Source organism: Astyanax mexicanus, chromosome 24 (genome assembly GCF_023375975.1).
Source record: "Astyanax mexicanus isolate ESR-SI-001 chromosome 24, AstMex3_surface, whole genome shotgun sequence".
Taxonomy (NCBI): Eukaryota; Metazoa; Chordata; class Actinopteri; order Characiformes; family Acestrorhamphidae; genus Astyanax; species Astyanax mexicanus.
In genome coordinates this window covers 30,337,310-30,358,276 of record NC_064431.1, presented here as the reverse complement: position 1 = coordinate 30,358,276, position 20,967 = coordinate 30,337,310, and the positions used below count along the sequence as shown (strand labels likewise).

The 20,967-nt window shown below is 36.3% G+C and overlaps 1 protein-coding gene across 30 annotated transcripts in view; it reads right to left on the bottom strand.

The window, feature by feature from the left end:
- Positions 1-20,442, bottom strand: part of LOC103044542 (inter-alpha-trypsin inhibitor heavy chain H3) — a 97,548-nt gene extending 77,106 nt beyond the window's left edge. For 12 of the 30 annotated variants that reach the window (XM_049471503.1, XM_049471501.1, XM_049471504.1 and 9 more), the window contains exons 1-3: positions 20,322-20,439; positions 15,269-15,432; positions 15,018-15,122 (exon numbers count right to left, since the gene is read on the bottom strand). In XM_049471503.1, the coding sequence (XP_049327460.1) occupies positions 15,018-15,122; positions 15,269-15,432; positions 20,322-20,396 (344 nt within the window). In that variant the 5' untranslated portion in view covers positions 20,397-20,439. Of the gene's footprint in view, positions 1-361; positions 407-1,976; positions 2,019-2,285; positions 2,340-4,193; positions 4,233-5,259; positions 5,302-5,565; positions 5,620-6,100; positions 6,143-6,597; positions 6,640-6,790; positions 6,842-7,019; positions 7,184-8,474; positions 8,603-9,282; positions 9,463-9,567; positions 9,750-9,847; positions 9,959-10,928; positions 11,098-11,179; positions 11,297-11,411; positions 11,541-13,997; positions 14,109-14,706; positions 14,870-15,017; positions 15,123-15,268; positions 15,433-20,321 lie in introns of all 30 variants that reach the window. The other 18 variants (XM_049471505.1, XM_049471508.1, XM_049471512.1 and 15 more) reach the window with 11 other exon arrangements.
- Between the last annotated feature and the right edge of the window lie 525 nt (positions 20,443-20,967).

Below are 20,967 nucleotides of genomic sequence, written 5' to 3'. Positions count from 1 at the left end.
GTCAATTTTACACTGGAGTTCTTCTTTAATCCCGCGTTCGAACTGCGGGTGTTTGTGGGAGGCTGCTAATGCTGTTACTTATTGGCGTAATATCTATGTGGTCAGTTAGCACGCTGGCTAATCTAGTATCTACGCAACCTTTAAAGTAACACAGTGGCTTAGGCTGACTATTATCAGAGATCAGGAATCCGCACCGAACACTGAGAGAGAGAGAGAGAGAGAGAGAGAGAGAGAGAGAGAAAGAGAGAGAGAAACCAGGGCGAGAGACATAAAGCTGAACGAAGGATCTGTCGAGCGTTTTGTTGGGTGATTTGTTTTATTTAATGATAATTACTGGATCAACTAAAAACCTTGTGCCTACCTGCAGAAGGAATTGTAGGATGTGGCAGCGGACCGAATGATTTTGCTATCAAAACCAAACAGAAACAGGGTTAAATTATGGATTGTGTTGTACTGGAGGCTGCTCATGCTCTCATGGACAGTTAGCATGCTGGCTAATAAAGTAAGCAAACAATGAAGTTATGCATTCCTTTCTTCCATGCATCAGTTTATCTGCATCTATATTGTCCCTGTAGTTGCAGAAAATGCATCATATAAAACAGAAAATAAAGAACCAGAAGTTTACAGAGCAGAAGGTGGAGATCTAGAACAGAAACTGTGTTGGGAATGGTTCCCTTATTCACTCACTTATTCACTCGTTCACTCCTATACTTAATTTAATTTATTCTGTTACTGCACTACCTCATATCTACGACTGATTACTTTCACACTTTGTATAGTTTTTGTTTTTATATATTTATTTTCATATATTTGTAAATCTCTTTTTAGACATTTATAGTCTAGAGTCTTATATTTCTTACTTTGCTCTCTTATCTATCTATCTATCTATCTATCTATCTATCTATCTATCTATCTATCTATCTATCTATCTATCTATCTATCTATCTATCTATCTATCTCCTTCTTCATTATTCACTGTATAGCGTTTACTATGCAGTGAAGTGACTAAGGAACGACCAATCAACCAACAATCTTAGTTTGTGCGGCTCTGAGGACAACATTTATTAAACACTACATTTATAATGTGATGCACTATAGATGCTCAATTATGAACTATATAGAGAATAAAATGTACTGTTAAGATTTTAAACAGCACTACAAACATAGTTCACTATTTCTGCAATAGAGAGAGAGATTCCCAACGCAGCGTGTATGTGGAGATCTGTGCAAGCGCAGCAGCCAGAAGAAGCTAAAAACAAAAATCAAACTGTTTGTGCAATATGTAGCCAAACGCTAAAAAGCTACTCATGTTTTTTTGAGTTTTCTATCTCATATTTTATCATAGATTTAAAAGTTCATGTGCAAATGATTATTACACTTTGGGGTTTTCAGTATTTTGGTCTGTCCCCATTAAAACAGATAGAAAACAGAAGGGCTTGCATGAATGATCTGGCTTATCTGTGGACTCCTGTGTCTGCACGACTGGTTCCACAAGAATTTGTTGGATCGTACGGTTTAGAATGTCCCTTCAGTGTGTAATATTTAATTTGCATGGAAAATTAGAAATCTGTAAAATATTACAAAAGATGTTTAACAGATCATTTTACAAATTTATTGCAACACTTTTTCTTTTATATTATATACACAGAAGCTGTTTCTCAGTTTCTCTGATTTTACTATTTATTTTGTTGTTTTATTCTGAAAACCTTTCCCAAATTTCAAATAGTCAGAGCATTTATTTGAAGAAAATTAGCCAAGTCTGATTTCTGAACTGTTCCTAAGTTAAAACATTAGTATTTCTGTTTCTAAATGAATATAAAAATGTTTTCTTTGCATTATTTGAGGTCTGAAAGCACTGCATCTTTTTTCCTAATTTTGACCATTTCTTATTTTATGCAAATAATCATGCAAAATCATTGGACCACTTTGTCCAATATGTCAATATAAAGAATATTAAATAAAATAAATGAACCAACACATAGGGCGAATGCGGGAACGAAGTCTACCAGAAGAATCACCTGTTCAGAACATGGGAAGTTCACAGTTGTGAGAGCAATTAAAAAAAAAAACGTCATATAAATGGTCATAAAAATCACTTTTTGAAGAGCTTAATGCGTATTGCTTTACTTTTGCACATCTTTTACGTTTTGTTTGAACAAATGAACAATTGCACAGCTTGCATTTTTTATAGTTTGTTCAATTAGAATTCCTTCATATACCAGAACTGAAAAATTTTAGATTTCAGAGTAAAACAAAGCAAAGAAAGAAAGAACAGTGATAATCACCCGATCGCTGGACAGATGAGCTCTGTGGGCTCTCGGGCACGTATGAGTTTTGTACTGAAAAAAAATATATAGATGTGAAAAGTCAAAAATTAAACAACTAAAACACCTAAAACAATGACTAACACAAAGACTACGCTACGATTCACCAATATCCTCAACATTAGAAGATGTATTCTCTATACTTATTGAAAGCTGAAATTTTAAACAGCAGTAATGTGTTAGTTGGTTAGATAAATGATGCTAAACTAATCCTCTAAAAGAGGATTAATGTTAATATATTATTTATTAATATTTATATAATATATGAATGTTTATATTGTATATATTAATGTCTATATAGTATCTATTAATGTCGATATAACGTTCCTAGCATAAACAAAACTGATTTAATTTTTTTTTTACATATAATATTTTTTTTTCTCATACTTTTACTTAAACTTAATAGACAAAAACATACATATTTAAGCAATAAAACACGAGAGGGAGTGTGATAACACACGACCTCGAGTGTTCTATTGCTTTTATACAACAGTTTTTTTTTTTTTTACAAAATGAACAAAGAAAATAAATCAAAGAACTTTAAGGAATTCAGAATGAATATGCTTTAATATGGACTGTGCCTTCCACCAAAAAGTAGTTCCACAACAACTGTAACAGAACTGAAACTTAACTACAAAACAGTGTATGGTTCATACAGACTAACACCACGAACGTTAGCTTGAAATCAAAATTGTGAATAAGTGAAGATGGTAACGTTAGGAGCGTGAAATAACACTAATACTCTCCTCTCCTGCTCTGTGGAGTCGTCTTCAGGTGAACGCTGCGCATTTTTTGAGCATCTTTCTGCTGTTTTGCTGGTTTGTTGGTTTTAGCTAGCCGGCTGGACTGTGGTTAGGTTAGCGTAGCTTGCTTTAGCTCAGCATTAGCTTAGCGTAGCTTAGCCTAGACTGGCTGGTTAGCTTTCTGGCTGTCAGACGGCATTAGCCGAGCGATTTTCATTCCCTTTTTTCCACAAAAGACGAGCCAGCGCTGCGGGCTGTGGGCGAGCGTGCCGTAATTGAGCGCTAGCCTGTGCTAAGCTAACGCTGCCACTGATGCCGTTGATGATTGTAAGCTGTCCTGTGTATATACGCCGTTACTCGACAACGCCTCGGCGGAGTGATACAGGTTTAGTGTGAGAAGGCCCTGATGTTATCACAAATATCATCACGGCTAGAACAATTCTCAACCAATCAGATTGTGAGGTTCGAACTAACTGTTGTATAATTTGTGATATCACCATGCAATTTTTTTTATCACATTTTCTATAAATTAGGTTTTAAGTCTGTGTTTGTGATCAGATTAATACAGAGGTGTTTGAACACAGTGAGTGTTGCGCTGTATTTAGGTCTGTTTTGGCCGTTACTTTACTTCTTGAGCAATTAGATATTAAACAGTGTGTGGGGTTTGCGCCCCCTGCTGGGCTGGCATTCTTACATGTGTTTTGGAGTCGATGGCAAAAATCTGATCTGAGCCACATTTGAGCAAAATATCAGGTTTGTGCCACTTCAGCCCGGTAATGTGAATGTAAGCGAAAACTCTTTAAACTTCTTTATCTGTGTATTTAGCTAGATTTGGTTGAATACCACGTGGTTTTATTTTAGGGAAGATGGAAGTGATGTACTGTAAATTATGACTGCTATAAGAAGTATTGAATTTTGTATTATATAGAGAATTTAAAGAGGGTTAAAAAGGTTAATGAACTTGGTGAGGAGTCGTAAGTGTTAGTAGTGTGTCGTAGTTTAATCCTCTGAAGTAAAGTCTGTGGTCACATGGTGCTAAAGTACAGTAGGTGTGTGTGAACTGAATGAGGCTTGAGCATTTAGCGTTTTAGTGCAAAGCAAGGCAAAAAAAAAGCTGTATAATCACCATCTCCTTGGCCCATAAGACCATGGACCCTGCCTGGAGCTTTAGAGAAAACAGAGACATGAACAGTTACAAATAAAACAATCACTTTAAAAACAATATATTCAACAATATATTGCAGATTTAGAACATTAACCTTAACATTCTTTAAAGATCATAATGTGTTTTTAAAGCACAGAGTTGTTCGCAGATCCCCTTTTATAATAATGGACCTAGTCCACTGTCCTTGTAAATTTGTCTTTGCTATCATAACAATGGGAAAAGTATGCCTTGTAGTATACTAAGCATGTACTAATTCTTTTAGTTAATCATGGGTGTGTTTTGGGCGCAATGTGAAATAAACCAATCAGCATGTCCCTGGCCATTCCCTTTAAGAGCCGATTGCACTCAGACTCTCTCAGCCAATAGGAAAGATGCACTTTGTTTGTGTTCAGCTCTGCTGTGCAGGAAAGTGACAAAAGCTTTCGTAAAGTCAGGATGTTGGGCAAATAAGCCAAAATTAGTATCTATTAATATTTTTATAGTATATATTAATGTTTATATAATGTTTTAGTATGAACAAAACTGATTTATCAATTTTGACATATAATATTTCCCCCCTTATATACTTTTCCTTAAACTCTATAGACATGAAAGTAAAGATTTTTGTGATATCGTGAATATTTCATTGCAATTTTTTGTTTTCATATCTGGTATAAATTGGATTTTGAGTCTGTGTTTGTGATCAGGTTAATATCAGGTTAATGTTTAAACACAGTGAGTATTGCACTGTATTTAGGTCTGTTTTGGCTGTTGTGATAGTACTTGAGCAATTAGACATGAAACAATGTGCGGGGTTTTGATAATAAAAATGAGGCAAGTCTGATTTCTGAACTGTTCCTAAGTTAAAACATTAGTATTTCTGTTTCTAAATGAATATAAAAATGTTTTCTTTGCATTATTTGAGGTCTAAAAGCACTGCATCTTTTTTCTTATTTCTTATTTTATGCAAATAATCATGCAAAAATCATTGGACCACTTTGTCCATTATGTCAATATAAAGAATATTAAATAAAATAAATGAACCAACACATAGGGCGAATGCGGGAACGAAGTCTACCAGAAGAATCACCTGTTCAGAACATGGGAAGTTCACAGTTGTGAGAGCAATAAAAAAAAAAGTCATATAAATGGTCATAAAAATCACTTTTTGATGAGCTTAATGCGTATTGCTTTACTTTTGCACATCTTTTACGTTTTGTTTGAACAAATGAACAATTGCACAGCTTGCATTTTTTATAGTTTGTTCAATTAGAATTCTTTCATATACCAGAACTGGAAACTTTTAGATTTCAAAGCGAAACAAAGCAAAGAAAGAAAGAACAGTGATAATCACCCGATCGCTGGACAGATGAGGTCTGTGGGCTCTCGGGCACGTATGAGTTTTGTACTGAAAAAAAATATATAGATGTGAAAAGTCAAAAATTAAACAACTAAAACATCTAAAACAATGACTAACACAACGACTACGCTACGATTCACCAAAATCCTCCTTAGAGCAAAATTAGAAGATGTATTCTCTATACTTAGTGAAAGCTGAAATTTTAAACAGCAGTAATGTGTTAGTTGGTTTGATAAATGATGCTAAGCTAATCCTCTAAAAGAGGATTAATGTTAATATAGTATTTTTTAATAACCTTAACCTTAACATTCTTTAAAGATCATAATGTGTTTTTAAGCACAGAATTGTTTACAGATCCACTTTTTATAACAATGGACCTTGTCCACTGCCCACTGTAAATGTATCATTGCTATCATAACAATGGCAAAAGTATACCTTAAATTAAACAAAAACACGTTTTTATTGACTGTTTGTTGAATCAGAGTTGTTTTATCAAAACATCTGCAAATCAAACTAAACTAACACAAACCTGATTGAACCTCAGAAGCACTTTCAAGCAACAGTTGGGGTCCTGTTACAGACGAAATGTCAGCTTTCTCATATTTAAACACTGTAAAGTTTAAGGTTAAATGATGAACAGCACCATTAGTAAAGTAAAAATAATATCTGGCTTTTACTTAAAATAAAACAATCACTTTAAAAACAACATATTTAACAATAACATCCATAGATATTTATAGAACATTGCTGAAGAATATCCTTAACATGCTTTAAATATCCTAATGTGTTTTAAAGCACAGGACTGTTTGCAGATCCAATTTGTCTTTGCTATCGTAACGATGGGAAAAGTATGCCTTGTACCAGGCATGTACTAATTCTCTTATTAATCGTGGCTGTGTTTTGGGCATAAGGTGAAATAAAGTCTAAAACAGAGTCTAAAAGAAAGCTTGATTTACAGTCTAATAACAGTGTAACTCTGATTATAATGAATAATATAACTTATACAATAATAGAATTAATACATACCTGGGTGGTTAGCAAGTGATGGAATTATCCAGCTTCCTCCGCCTGTAGAAATTATTACCATTAGAATCATTGATTATAGAAGCAAAAACATATAATAATAATAATAATAATAATAATAATAATAATAATGTTTCTATTTTAATACAGACAAAAAACACCAAATAAACCATAATAAATAAGAACTAATACAAACTTGGTTGGTTACGTCTTGAAGACGGCCTGCTATATGCAAGACGAGATGAAGCTGGAAAAAGTTATTATTTTAGTAAAACTGTACAAATTATTACCATCAGATTCATTGATAATAGAAGCAAAACAACAGTATTATTTTATATCCCTGTTATTTAAATAAATCAAATCAAATAAAATGGCCCTGCTTCCCGTCTGTGGCCAAGCAGTCGACTATTATATAACAAACTTACCTTCTATTTTCTCCCCCTCTTTAGGTTTGTCAGCGATCTGTGTTTTTTCTCCTTGGGGCTTGGTGACCACCATAGAGGTTAGTGGTGTCACAAACTGATATTGGAGAGAAAGTTTCAGAGCTTCTTCTTTTACAGCGTCCTTCTCCTGTCCACCAAGAGTCATCCTGAAACACAACGATGCAAAATTAACCTTTAAAACCTTCATGGAGAACAACAAAGCCGAGAACGGACCAGTTTCTACTTTTAAATACACAAAAACTAATCAAACTTTTCCAGTAAACTCAACACAGTTGATATGATGAACATCAGCTGTTTGGGTTTGGGTTATTCAGTATTTTGGTGGATTTGAAACACGTTTTACCCAGTGAATTTGTTTTATCTGAATCCCACTGTAACAATCTGGCAACCCTGATGACTCGCTGTCCGCTCCGTTTGTTCAACTGTCTGTTGCTTAGTAGCGAGACCCGCAATGCATTTTGGGACACATTTAGCTCGCTTAGTAAGCAGCGATGTTTACTACAAATCATGATGCATTATGGGAGTTTTTAGTGCCCTCAAAATCACATTCGAATTTCCCCTTATGATTTGGACAATAGTGCCCTAACTAGTAAATAGGGAGCCATTTTGGTCACAGCCCAAGAGTCCTTTTTCTTCTATTGTTTAACGGGAGACAAAGAGTTGTTGCTAAGACATAAAAACAGCTCGGGAAGCAGGTAAGTATCCCTGTTAAAGGGTTTATTGTGATGACGAAAAAAAACCCCAGAACCCCACCCAAAACCAAAAAAACAAAAATCTATTAATTTTCCCAAAAATCACCAGTGCTCCTTTATTATTTTGGTTCGCCTTATGTATGAATTCTACCATTCAGGATTTAAGGAGCAGTAAAGCATTAGCATTAGCCGCTAAACCCAATTTCCCCCATTCAGAGGTACTGTAAGTATTATCGGCATGTAGCCTGCTCTTAACCCTGACTAGCACTGCTAGGGCAGCATTAGCATTAGCATACCATATAAAAACGGTTAGCCGCTAATGCTTATGCTTTAGCCTTAGTGCTGGAGAAATTCAGTAATCTAAGCTTACTGTAAATAAACTGAAGCACTTTACTCACTCAAATAAACAGTTTTCAAGCGAAAAATTTAATGTTGTATTTAACATTGTGTGGGTCTATGACATTGATGGAGTTTTTACTCATGGGTCATACAGTCAATGTTACATTATATATTGAATACATGATCATTGCATTCTGTTTTTCATTTTTTCTAAATTTCTGATTTCTGAGGGACAAAAAAAAACTGAAAAATTGGGAAAAAAAAGAAAATCTTTTTCTTCTTCATTGTACTAAATGAAAAAAAACCACCCAATTGTCTATTTTTAACTTAGCCTTAAAGGTGAAGAAATAAAATTGATAAACATTACACTGATCAGACTGTACGGATGAGCCGACTCCTCACTCACTCTTTCTCCAGCAGCTGTTTGACTGTAAGGTAAGCCCACAGTCTCTGGATCACGTTTTCATTTTCTGATAAAGCCCCATCCAGCTCCTTCATGATCACAGACTCCTGATATGTCACTTTATCATTTTTCTAGAAAGAGGCGGGAAACAGTTAACCACAAACATGTCAAGCTTCTAAAAGGCAGTTTATACCACAGTTAGTTCCGACCCTGCAATGTGATTGGCTAAGAGGTGTTCTATAAGTGCCATTATCAGCCGGTAATGCACTGTAACCGAATCTCTCCTTGTATAACTCCGCCACATACAGGTAACTTAGCAACGATGCAGCACTTACAAGCCAAACAGTGCAGCTACAAACAGAGCAGCAATGGAACTATTTTAACTTACAGAGTGTTTAAAACCAAACAGATCGTATTTTCTCCTCCTGTTTAACTCAAAATTTTACAATAAACAGCAATAATGGAACTGTGGTATAATCGCAATAATACACTTGAGGTTTGTGCTATGACGTAATTTTGGTACTTCTGTGCTGATCTACGATTTACGACCGCAGAACAACAGTGCCAATATTACACATTTTAGCACGAACCTCGAGTGTATTGTTGCTTAATTATAACTAAGGATGATCTGATCTGATCTGGTCCAGTGGATACTTTCTGTTTTAAGCCTGATCTAGTTCTAATCCTTTGTTTTTACCGCTGTGCTCTAGCAGGGTTTTCTCTCATTAATGAGCATTATTCTCAGCCTGATAACTAAACTACTCTGCGTGTGAGCAGATTTGAAGAACAGCACTCTAAGAGATGATCTTACTGAGATAGCGATGACCTCCGTTTGGAAAGACTCCAAACTGTTGTCTGTGATCTGACCAGCCACCACGATCTCCGAGCCGTTGTAGTAGTACCGGAAGACGCTCTGAGTGAGATTTGCTGCTCCAGGATAGTTCAGATTGACGTCAATTAACAGAGGAACCGCCACAGTCTTATAAAAGCCCTGTAGGAAATTAAAATAATGCTGAAACACTGGAAGAGAAACACGATATTTTCTCAGAGAATCCCCCATGTAACTGCAGATACCCGTATTAAACTGTAGCTGTACCTGTAGCTGTAGATCAGCATCCGAGTCCTCGTAGATCCTGAAAGCGCGTCCACTGTTCTCCAGAGCCATCTTCTCCAGAAAATCATAGTTAACATCAAAACCAAACCCCAGACAGTACAGAGGAAACTTCCCCCCGATGGCCTCTTTCACATTGGCCTGAATGCTGGGTGGATGGCTCACGCCTGTCGGTGAAGTTGATGGTGAGGGTAGAACAGTTGTTTTCCTGATTGTATTACAGAGAGAACTGTGTTTTTAATGTGTGAGTTTGGTGTTTTTGTACCTGTATTCGGGGCTCCATCAGTTAACAGAATGAGGATGGAGGCGGAGCCTTCTCGCTGGTGTCTGTTGATCATCTCCACGCCCTTCAGCACTGCAGCATTGATGTCAGTGGCTGTGAGAGAAATTTCAACTCTTAAAACGTTAGTTATTAATTAAACTAAGTGACTCAACCTCTCACATTCAAACCCATTACTCTAACCACGTCACACTCAACCCCTTCAAACTCAGCCCCTTCACACTCAACTCAATCACACTGAATCCCGTCACACTAAACCCTGTCACACTAAATCCTGTCACACTCAACCCCGTCACACTCAACCCTGTCAAACTAAACCCTGTCACATTTAACCCCGTCACACTCAACCCCATCACACTCAACCCCATCAAACTAAACCCTGTCACATTTAACCCCGTCACACTCAACCCCATCACACTCAACCTCATCAAACTAAACCCTGTCACATTTAACCCCGTTACACTCAACCCCATCACACTCAACCCCGTCAAACTAAACCCTGTCACATTTAACCCTCGTCACACTCAAACCCGTCACACTCAACCCCATCAAACTAAACCCTGTCACATTTAACCCCGTTACACTCAAACCCGTCACACTCAACCCCGTCAAACTAAACCCATCACACTCAACCCCGCCACATTTAACCCCGTCACACTCAACCCTGTCACACTGATCCCCGTCACACTGAATCCTGTCACACTCAACCCCAACACATTCAACCCCAACGTTTTTAACCACGTCATATTAAACCCCATCATATTCAACACGATTATATTCAACCCCGCCATATTTAAGCCCTTCACATTAAACCACGTCACACTCAAGCTTCTCACATTCAACTCTGCAACATTTAACCCCATCATAATCTACCCTGTTACATTCAACCCCTATCACACTGAATCCAGTCACATTCAAGGTCGACTCATTTAACCTCGGCACATTGGGAAAGCCCAGAGGTTTGATTTTAGGAATGATTATTTTGGACTGTCAGAAAAAATATAAAAGCCTAATAAAATTGTAATATTAATTCATAATTGGCTGTGTTTCAGTGATTATTCTGTACCTCCTCGATCTGTAATCTTCTTTACGAAGTTCTTTGCAGATTTCAGGTTGCTGTCTGTGGCCTGGACGAGTTCAGGTCTCCAGACTTCTATTTTACTGTCAAAAGTGATCAGGCCGAAGTAATCGTCCTCAGCAACATCCCCCAGGATCTTCAGCAGAGCTTCACGAGTCTACGATCAGAAGCTCCATCAGCAGATCTGATAGCTACACACCATCATCACACAGCTGTAGACCCGAGAGAGTTCAGTTTACCTGCTGAATCTTCTTCCCACTCATGGAGCCGCTGCGGTCGATTACGAACACCACGTTCTTCGGGATGCGCTCAACGTCCGTAGGTGCGAAGTAGTGCACGAAATAGCCGTCTGATGCCTGATAGAACACAGAAGATACAGGAGAACCCATTACAGGAGATAGGAGGAAGTGTGAGAGGCCTACAGGATACTGCTGGAGCTGGACTGAAGCGTTTTCTACAGTAAAGCCGTACCCTCAGTTCTCCACTGGGCTTCGGTCTCTCCACGTCGTACGTGATGATCAGATCTCCATTCATTCCCTGTTTCCCACAGACGTCACAGCTGGTCTGCTGATCACGAGTGGGATAGAAGTTCACCCAGGCCTGCATTTAAAGAGTTATATTTTTAATTAAAACAAAACATCATCCTGAAAATAACATACTGAATATACCATGTATATTCGTAACTGAATTATCTCACTAACTGAAGTGTATTACCCACTTTGCCCTGTAGATGGAGGCAGTATACAATGAAACTCGCTATTCAACTCAATATTCTCAATAACTCACAATTTTCACCCCAAATCTATTACTAAAACCACCAGAGAAAAGATAAAGTTCTTCAAAAAATCCCCCCCCCCCCTTTTTTTTAGCAATCTTTAGAACAGCATCAACCGTGCACAGTGCATCTTGATTTAAGGCTTCAGTGTGTCTTTGCTCTTGTAACAGTGGGAAAAGTATGCCTTGTACAGCTTGAAACATGGAAAAGGCATGTACTAATTCTCTTAATTAATCATGGGTGGGTTTTGAACATAGCGTGAAACCAATCAGAGTGTCACTCGACATTCCCTTTAAGAGTCAGACTCTCTCTGACTTTGGCTGTTGCCAAGATAGCAATGAACGTCTGACAGCTGACTTTTGACGTCTGTCTAGGTTGTATTCAGTCAGGGAAGCACCTGTGTTTCCATTCCCAAGAAATTCCACTATGCCAGAAATTTACTTAAACACCCCTCATTAGTTATATACTCAAAACCATTGCTGCTATTTAAACAAAACAAACAGAAGCCATGAAAATAGGCTGTTGATGGGGTGTAAGATAACAATTATCATTGCAACACGCCTTGTGCAAGATGTAAGATAGGGCCCGTGGGTTAGAACTGTCTCGTTTCAAATAGTACTCTGATATAAAAATGTCTATTTGAGAGAAAAGCCAATAATAATTACACAATAAAACAATGTCTAGTATTTAAGTGATATATATCTGTCAATTTCATTTGCACACAGCTTTCACTACTCATGGAGAATAATCTTGGGGTCAGTGAATGGAGGTTATATATATATATATATATATATATATATATATATATATATATATATATATATATATATATATATATATATATATATATATTCTTTTTTTTTTTTACTTTTTTTTACTTTTACTTTATAATGGTATTATACTTTTTTTTTTACATACTTTATATATAAAGTATCTAATACATTGAGGCCAGCATGACTAACCAAGAACGAAATACTCTAATAGTGTGTAGTCCTGGGCATAAATTATACCCTTTAATGTTTTACTGTGTAAATCAGTTAAATTAGACGCTGTCACTTTAAGGTTAGGCAAGTTAGGTAGACTGCACATTGGTCGTAATGTTTTGGGCGCAGTCAGAGTTAACTATTGGGTAAAAACTGTGTCTGTCAAGATTCCTCTGTTCTGATTGGTGGAGGCGGGGCTTGAGGGAGCAGAGATTAGTGTGCCGGAGGGATATGTAAAAGAGCGCGGGAAACGGGAGAGTGAAACAGTGGGAGAAGTAACATTACATAAAAGTGGAGTAAAAAGTTGGATTTTGAGTGTAACAACCATTTATTTCGTTAATAGGGGGTAAGACCAAGATATATGTACGTGTTTAAACAGTGTTACGTGAGTTTTTTACTATGTTTATGACCGGACTGGAGCACTGTAGTTAGGCTCGTGCCGATACATGCTTCCCAAAGGTACTGCGCATGCGCTGACCTACACAATTAAATTATTTCTCGCGTTTTTTATTTATTATATTATTATATTTTTATTTATTATATTATTATATTATATTATATTATATCTGTTTTAAGTGGTTTATGTGCATTAAACAACCTGGACGCACTGTCATTGCACAAAAGTGTAAATGAAAACTAAAAATTACAATTATTATCATAAACAAATACAAAAGCAGTTTCTAATGAGCTATATTTGCCATAACTTTGCCATGATACAATGATTTATGCAATCCAAATCTAATAACGTACATCTACTGGAATTTCACTGGGTACATGCCCTAAAATAGTGCTTCTTTTGTATTTTTACAGTTGTAAAGATAAATAGATTAGTGCAGCCCGGTTTGACAAGGTAGGACAATTCGACAGAACAGGGTGTTAATAAGTTGAAATTTGCTGCAACATGTGGAACAGTAAAGGGGTCAGAGCTCTATTTTTTTATTTAGTTGTCACCAGTTTATTTTCTTACTGAAGAGTATTTTATTGAAGGTTTTGCATTTTAGTTTTTGTGTATTTTGTGTTTGTTTTCTAAGATTTTGAACTGTGGGGGTTTATTAAATATTATATTGTTTTTTTTATATATTTCGTAATTGCATTTGTACCTTAAAATATAAAATTGAGAATTTAAATTATAAGAAATAAACATTGATAAAGCCAAATAACATTTAACCCTAAAAGGTGTGTCTGTTTTAATTCATTTCTCTTTTACTATACTTTAATAGCGGGCACGAGCACTACAATTGTATAATTTAATCCCATGTATGATATATAATACCTGTAACACACATGTGAGTACCTCACCTCTTTAACAGATCGTGTGGTGGTCACAGCGTTGGTCAGATCTTTGGTGTTCAGTCCTCCTTTTACCTCTAGGAAGGAAATTCCTGGACTCTCGTGAATGTAGACGTCAATCTAACAGAGAAACAGAATCAGAAATAAGGTGTGATTTTAATCAGAATAACAGATAATCAAAGATAAAAGATCATTATCTTATTCATCTACAGCTCTGTAAAAAAAATAAGAGACTACTTTTGATTTTACCAAATTGAAAACCTCTGGAATATAATCAAGAGGAAGATGGATGATCACAAGCCATCAAACCACCAAACTGAACTGCTTGAATTTTTGCACCAGGAGTAAAGCAGCATAAAGTTATCCAAAAGCAGTGTGTAAGACTGGTGGAGGAGAACATGATGCCAAGATGCAATGCATAAAAAGTGTGATTAAAAATCAGGGATATTGCACCAAATATTGATTTCTGAACTCTTAAAACTTTATGAATATGAACTTGTTTTCTTTGCATTATTTGAGGTCTGAAAGCTCTGCATCTTTTTGTTATTTAATTTTTAGTTATTTCTCATTTTCTGGAAATAAATGCTCTAAATGACAATACTTTTTATTTGTAATTTGGGAGAAATGTTGTCTGTAGTTTATAGAATAAAACAACAATGTTCATTTTACTCAAACATAAACCTATAAATAGTAAAATGTTTTCTGGGTTTTACTGTACCTTAAAATCTGCTACAGGCTGCATGGGCTGAGCGTTGATCAGTAGATCATATTTTCCGTGGCGTCGCTGCAGCAGCTCCTCATAGGTGAGTTCAAAGGTGACTTTACTGAGAGCCGCGACCGTCACTGAGGTTTTAAACTCCTCCAGAGTCCGACCCACTGAACTGAGGAAAAATGAGGATGCTGCACTTTAATACAGTTCATAATCTGGTGTATATGTGCACAGATCAGCCATATCTTGCCTTCAATAAGATGTTTAAGAGGTCTGTTTTTACTAATTAACCGTAATTAACCCATTTTTTTAGCTCATACCTGATCATTCCAGCACTTTCTCCTCGAGATACTGCATCACTGTACTGCTGCTGAGCTTCTTCCTTCTTTTTCACCACTCCATCATACGTCTTCTCCTCTATAGTCCTGAAGAAGACATGTTTCACACATTTAGAGAGGTGGGGAGGTATTAAAATGAAGTGAAATACACAATATTCCCAAGCAAATCTGTACATGTTCGGTGAGGATATTAAAAAGTGCCACTTGTTTCTATTTGAATTAGATTTACTCACATTCTGAATTTGCTAATGAAGGCGTTCTTGGGAATTTTGACCTCAAAATGGATTTCTTTAGATTCGTTGAGTCGGTTTGCCACTCGGCTGGTGATGACTGTGATGGCGTAGCGGCTGGTGACGGTGGAGTTGATGTGGAAGCTGTAGATATCAACATCTTGTTCCTGTGGTGAGAAAAAAAATCCCCCCAAAATAAATAAAAACAAGAATCAGTTCGAAAAACTCATTTTAGTGTAGAGAAGGGGCTTATGGTTGAACAGTTCGAAGCAGGTGTTTCTAGGTGATTGCTGTGATATCCCAAGTAGTTGTTATGGTGTTGCTATGGTACTCCAGATGGTTGCTATGCGATTGCTAAGTGTTTGCTATGCTGTTACTACTAAGGCTGTGTACAGAAACCCCAAAAGTGTCTCCTTTTTCCTACCGATCCTCCTCCTCTCCTCCATGACCCGGAAACTGATTTTGTGACGCCATCTTGCCGCCTGTCTGAATACCGTAGGAGACGAAAGAAGCCGCTTAAAATCCTCCTCGAAGACGCTTCCAATGTAGGATACATGAGAGCATCCTACTCCGGAAGACTTTTAAGGATTTTCGAATGACATCACTGCATCCACGCCCATAGAGCACGCGGAAATTAACTTATTAATTAACGTATTAATTAACTAGGTTCTAATTTATAGTTTAGATAAGCTGTATGTTCAGTAAACTATATTAATGACCCTATTATATATATATATATATATATATATATATATATATATATATATATATATATATATATATATATATAATATTTAGTTTTTTTTTTTTTTTTTTTTTTTTTTACTTAGGGACTGATGAGGAAACTGAAACCCTCATAAGGCTGAGGTCAGACAGGGCCGGAGAAATGTGGCCAAAAATGCGGCTGGGAGTAAGCATGATTTTATTGGAATATTGACTATTTAGCTGTGTAATAGTAATGTTCCATTCATGCTGTTTAAATTAATATTTTTTCAATTCAACATGTATGCAAAATATAATATTTATTATTAAATTTATTTTTATTCATATTTATATGTTTTATTACATTCAATAAAATGAAATTTCTATTTATTAAAATTATTTAATATTTACATATGCAACCTTCATCAGTGGTTAATCAGGCTGTACTTTGAAGCTTGATATGTTTGTCAAAGTGATAATCTTTAAAATTTGGAATTGTGTTAATTGATTTCTCGTTTTTAGTTTTGCATGCAGACAGAGTGAACAACCAATCTTGATATTGTCATCTTTATCTGATACAAACTCAGAGTAGCGTCTGTATTTTCAGCTTTAGAATTAAACACATCTGTTAGTCCTGAATGCATAAACAATTTCGCAACCAATACAAATATACTAATGAATCACCTCACAAAAGGACGAGAAATTTGGCACCAGCTGCCCAAGAACAATAAACGCTGAGCTCCTGCAGAACAAGAACAAGAGGAGGAAACACTAATAAAACTTCTGAGAAGCTGCACACTTAAAAATGAAAGCAGCTCCATGAAAAGTTTTGGCTGGGAAATGCTGCATTCCTCAGATATGACCTCAGACCAAACACAACCATCAGACCCAGCCCCAGATCAGTCCTTATTATAGAGCTGAGAGAACTAGCAGCGTAGTCTGTTACTAATGATGTGCATTAAATTAATCATTTTAATTACTGGCGTACTTTATATGCACGTTCCTTCCTTTACACACATACACTGTAAACCCATCATGTGTTTGGTGTAAAATTGTGTATTTCCAAACATTGCTCAGCTATTGTGTACATTTGCGACACATTTGTGGCCAAATATTCTAGTGCATCTCAAAAAATTGGACTATGATTGAAAAGTCAGTTCAAAATGTTAGTCATATATTATACAGATGTTTTACATAATCATTATGGCTTACAGCCAATGAAAACCCAAAAGTTAGTGAAAACCTCAGAAATGTTATATTATATAAGAGCAGTTGGTACTTTTGTCAGTGTGGGCAATGTGCCAAGTCCTGCTGGAAAATGAAACCCGCACCTCTGTAAAAGTTGTCAGCAGAGCATGAAGCATAACGTGTAGGCCCGTCACGATATATGCAATATCGATTTACCGTACAATACATGAACTTTACCTCAATAATTTTTGAATTTTAGATATTTGTATGTTTGCTCACATATATACCAGTGAACAGTATTTTAGCCAGTCATGCTTCAATAACTGTGACTCCTTAACATACACACAGTGTGGACTAAAGTAGGTGAAAAAATAAGTATATAATTCCAAGATTATAATAGTAAACTAATTATAATAAATAATGAATTCAAATGTTGTTGTCTTTAAAAAGCGTATAATTGTTTTTTTATGCTATTCTATTATTATTATGGCAGTGGCATTTAATAGTCTTAAAATGAGAAAATTATCGTGTATCGCAATAATTTCTGGGACAATATATCGTCCACAAAAAAATCATATCGTGACAGGCCTAATGAAGTGCTGTAAGATTTTGTGGGAAAAGAAAACTGCACTGACTTTAGACTTGATAATAAAACACAGTGGATCAACACCAGCAGATGTTGCACATGTCTGGAGGAAGAGTGGAGAGACACACAGTCCAAGCTGCTTGAGGTCTAGTGTGAAGTTTCCACCAATCAGTGATGGTTTGGAGAGACATGTCATCTGCTGGTGTTGGTCCACTGTGTGCAGTGTTTTCTTTAACAAATCTTACAGCACTGTGACATAATAAGGGTTTGCATCATAATGTTATTAGAATGGTTTTCACATAACATTCCCCACTAGACAAATTATTCCATATTTTTGGAAAAGATGCACCGGAATATAAGGCGCATTAAGCGACACGAGTAAGAATGCATACTTGAAGTGAACAAGAGTATCGACGTGTTTCCCTTCTAATTCAGCAGGACTTGCCACTGGGGGCGCCTGAGTAAACAAAACTGTAATTCTCTTAATCTACTCAGACTTCTTTTTGGAAAACTGTTTATTTGGGTGAGTAAAGCGCTTCTGTTGATTTACAGTAAGCTTAGATTTCCAATATTTTGCGCCAGCTGTGATTAGAAAGCGCTTAGCCAGCCCCGATTAGCAGCACTAGCCAGCAGCGCTTAGTGCTAGTAAATGCTGCCTGGTAGCGCTACACTGATGAACCCTGAGTGTTCCAGTAAACCAGGGTGCTATCAGCTAAAGGTTTGTACCATGTAACTTGTTTTAACACAATAAATGCACAGGCTACAGTCGGATATATCTTTACCTTTGAACGGCAAAAGAGCTACCACGGCTAATGCTAATGCTGCTGCACCCAGCCTTAGTGCTGGAGAAACTTCACTGAAAACTCACCTATATAAGGATGCACTTCAGCAGAGTGACTTTACTGCTCATTATTGTCGATTATTGGGAACATTTTTAAAGGATTTTAATTGGCTAATGCTAATCATAAGGATTGTAAGATGCACTGTCGATTTTTGGGATTTTTTTTTAAGGATTTTAATTGGCTAGTGCTAATCATAAGGATTGTAAGATGCACTGTCCATTTTTGGGACAAATTTTAAAGGGTTTTAATTGGCTAATGCTAATCATAAGGATTGTAAGATGCACTGTCGATTTTTGGGAAAATTTTTTAATTATTTTAATTTGCTAATGCTAATCATAAGGATTGTTAGATGCACTGTCGATTTTTGTGACAAATTTTAAAGGATTTTAATTGGCTAATGCTAATCATAAGGATTGTAAGATGCACTGTCGATTTTTGGGACAAATTTTAAAGTATTTTAATTGGCTAATGCTAATCATAAGCATTGTAAGATGCACTGTCGATTTTTAGGAACATTTTTAAAGGATTTTAATTGGCTAATGCTAATGGGACAAATTTTTAACGGATTTTAATTGGCTAATGCTAATCATAAGGATTGTAAGATGCACTGTCCATTTTTGGGACAAATTTTAAAGGGTTTTAATTGGCTAATGCTAATCATAAGGATTGTTAGATGCACTGTCGATTTTTGTGACAAATTTTAAAGGATTTTAATTGGCTAATGCTAATCATAAGGATTGTAAGATGCACTGTCGATTTTTGGGACAAATTTTAAAGTATTTTAATTGGCTAATGCTAATCATAAGCATTGTAAGATGCACTGTCGATTTTTAGGAACATTTTTAAAGGATTTTAATTGGCTAATGCTAATGGGACAAATTTTTAACGGATTTTAATTGGCTAATGCTAATCATAAGGATTGTAAGATGCACTGTCGATTTTTGTGACAAATTTTAAAGGATTTTAATTGGCTAATGCTAATCATAAGGATTGTAAGATGCACTGTCGATTTTTGGGACAAATTTTAAAGTATTTTAATTGGCTAATGCTAATCATAAGCATTGTAAGATGCACTGTCGATTTTTGGGAACATTTTTAAAGGATTTTAATTGGCTAATGCTAATGGGACAAATTTTTAACGGATTTTAATTGGCTAATGCTAATCATAAGGATTGTAAGATGCACTGTCAATTTTTGGGACAAATTGTAACGGATTTTAATTGGCTAATGCTAATTATAAAGATTTGAAAGGTGCACTGTCGATTTTGGGACAAAATTTAAAGGATTTTAATTGGCTAATGCTAGTCATAAGGATTGTAAGATGCACTGTCAATTTTTGGGAACATTTTTAAAGGATTTTAATCGTGCTTATAGTTCGAAAAATATGATTCTAACATTTCCAAGACATTGACACAAGTGACGTTGAAGTAACATTGCCACAGCGTTAAAAAACATCCAGAAAACTTGAGAGACTGAACCTCAAAACATGAACTCTAATGTTTAGAAAACCTTCTACTGATCAAAAACTCTTCGCTGAGATTTTGCCTACACTCATCCCATCTTCTAAATTCCTGTAAAGACCAGATCCGTCATTCTAAACAACCTGCAGCAGAGAACAAACCACATTCCTCCCAAACTACTTCCGCATGTTCTCAGACTACTGGAAGTTCAGAGATTTGAGGAAACCCTCAGTCATCCACAGGAGCCTCCACTCGCCTGAGCTGACTTTTGACCTTACCTTTCCGGCCTGGCCGGACGCAGCGCAGAGGAGCAGGGAGGTAAACAGGGTTATTCTGACTGCGGTTCGGTCCATGGTGATCCGTGCAGAACTGCAGCTGTACCAACTCACACCCAGCCTTTTAAACCCACCCTGCAGATCCGCTATTGGCCGCTGTGGATAAACTACAGACAACACCCTCTTACAGTCATCAGCCTCCCCCTGCCAGGAATAAAGGCCAGAGGGGTTTGACTTTTCCAAAGAAGAAAATGAAGAAAACGCAATACGCTGGAATTACAGCCAGGAAACAACAGCTGCTGCACTCTGCCAGGAATCACCTGCTGTAAAGAAGGAACATTATTCAATACCTCATACCTGATTTCATACCTCATGCACAGTCTTTATATACAGCGACAAGAAATAGTATGTGAACCTTTTGGAATTCCATGTTTTTCTGCATGAATTTGTGGTAATATGTGATCTAATCCTCATCCAAATCGAGGGTACAACAGACAAATATAATGTACCTACAAAAAACATACTCATTGAAAACGAATGCATTTAAAAAAAAAATTAATCAGATTAATCACAACAATATTCTGTGATTAACTGTGATTAATCGCACTTGTTCTTCTTAAGACTCTACTTTTTATAGTGGATATGGAAG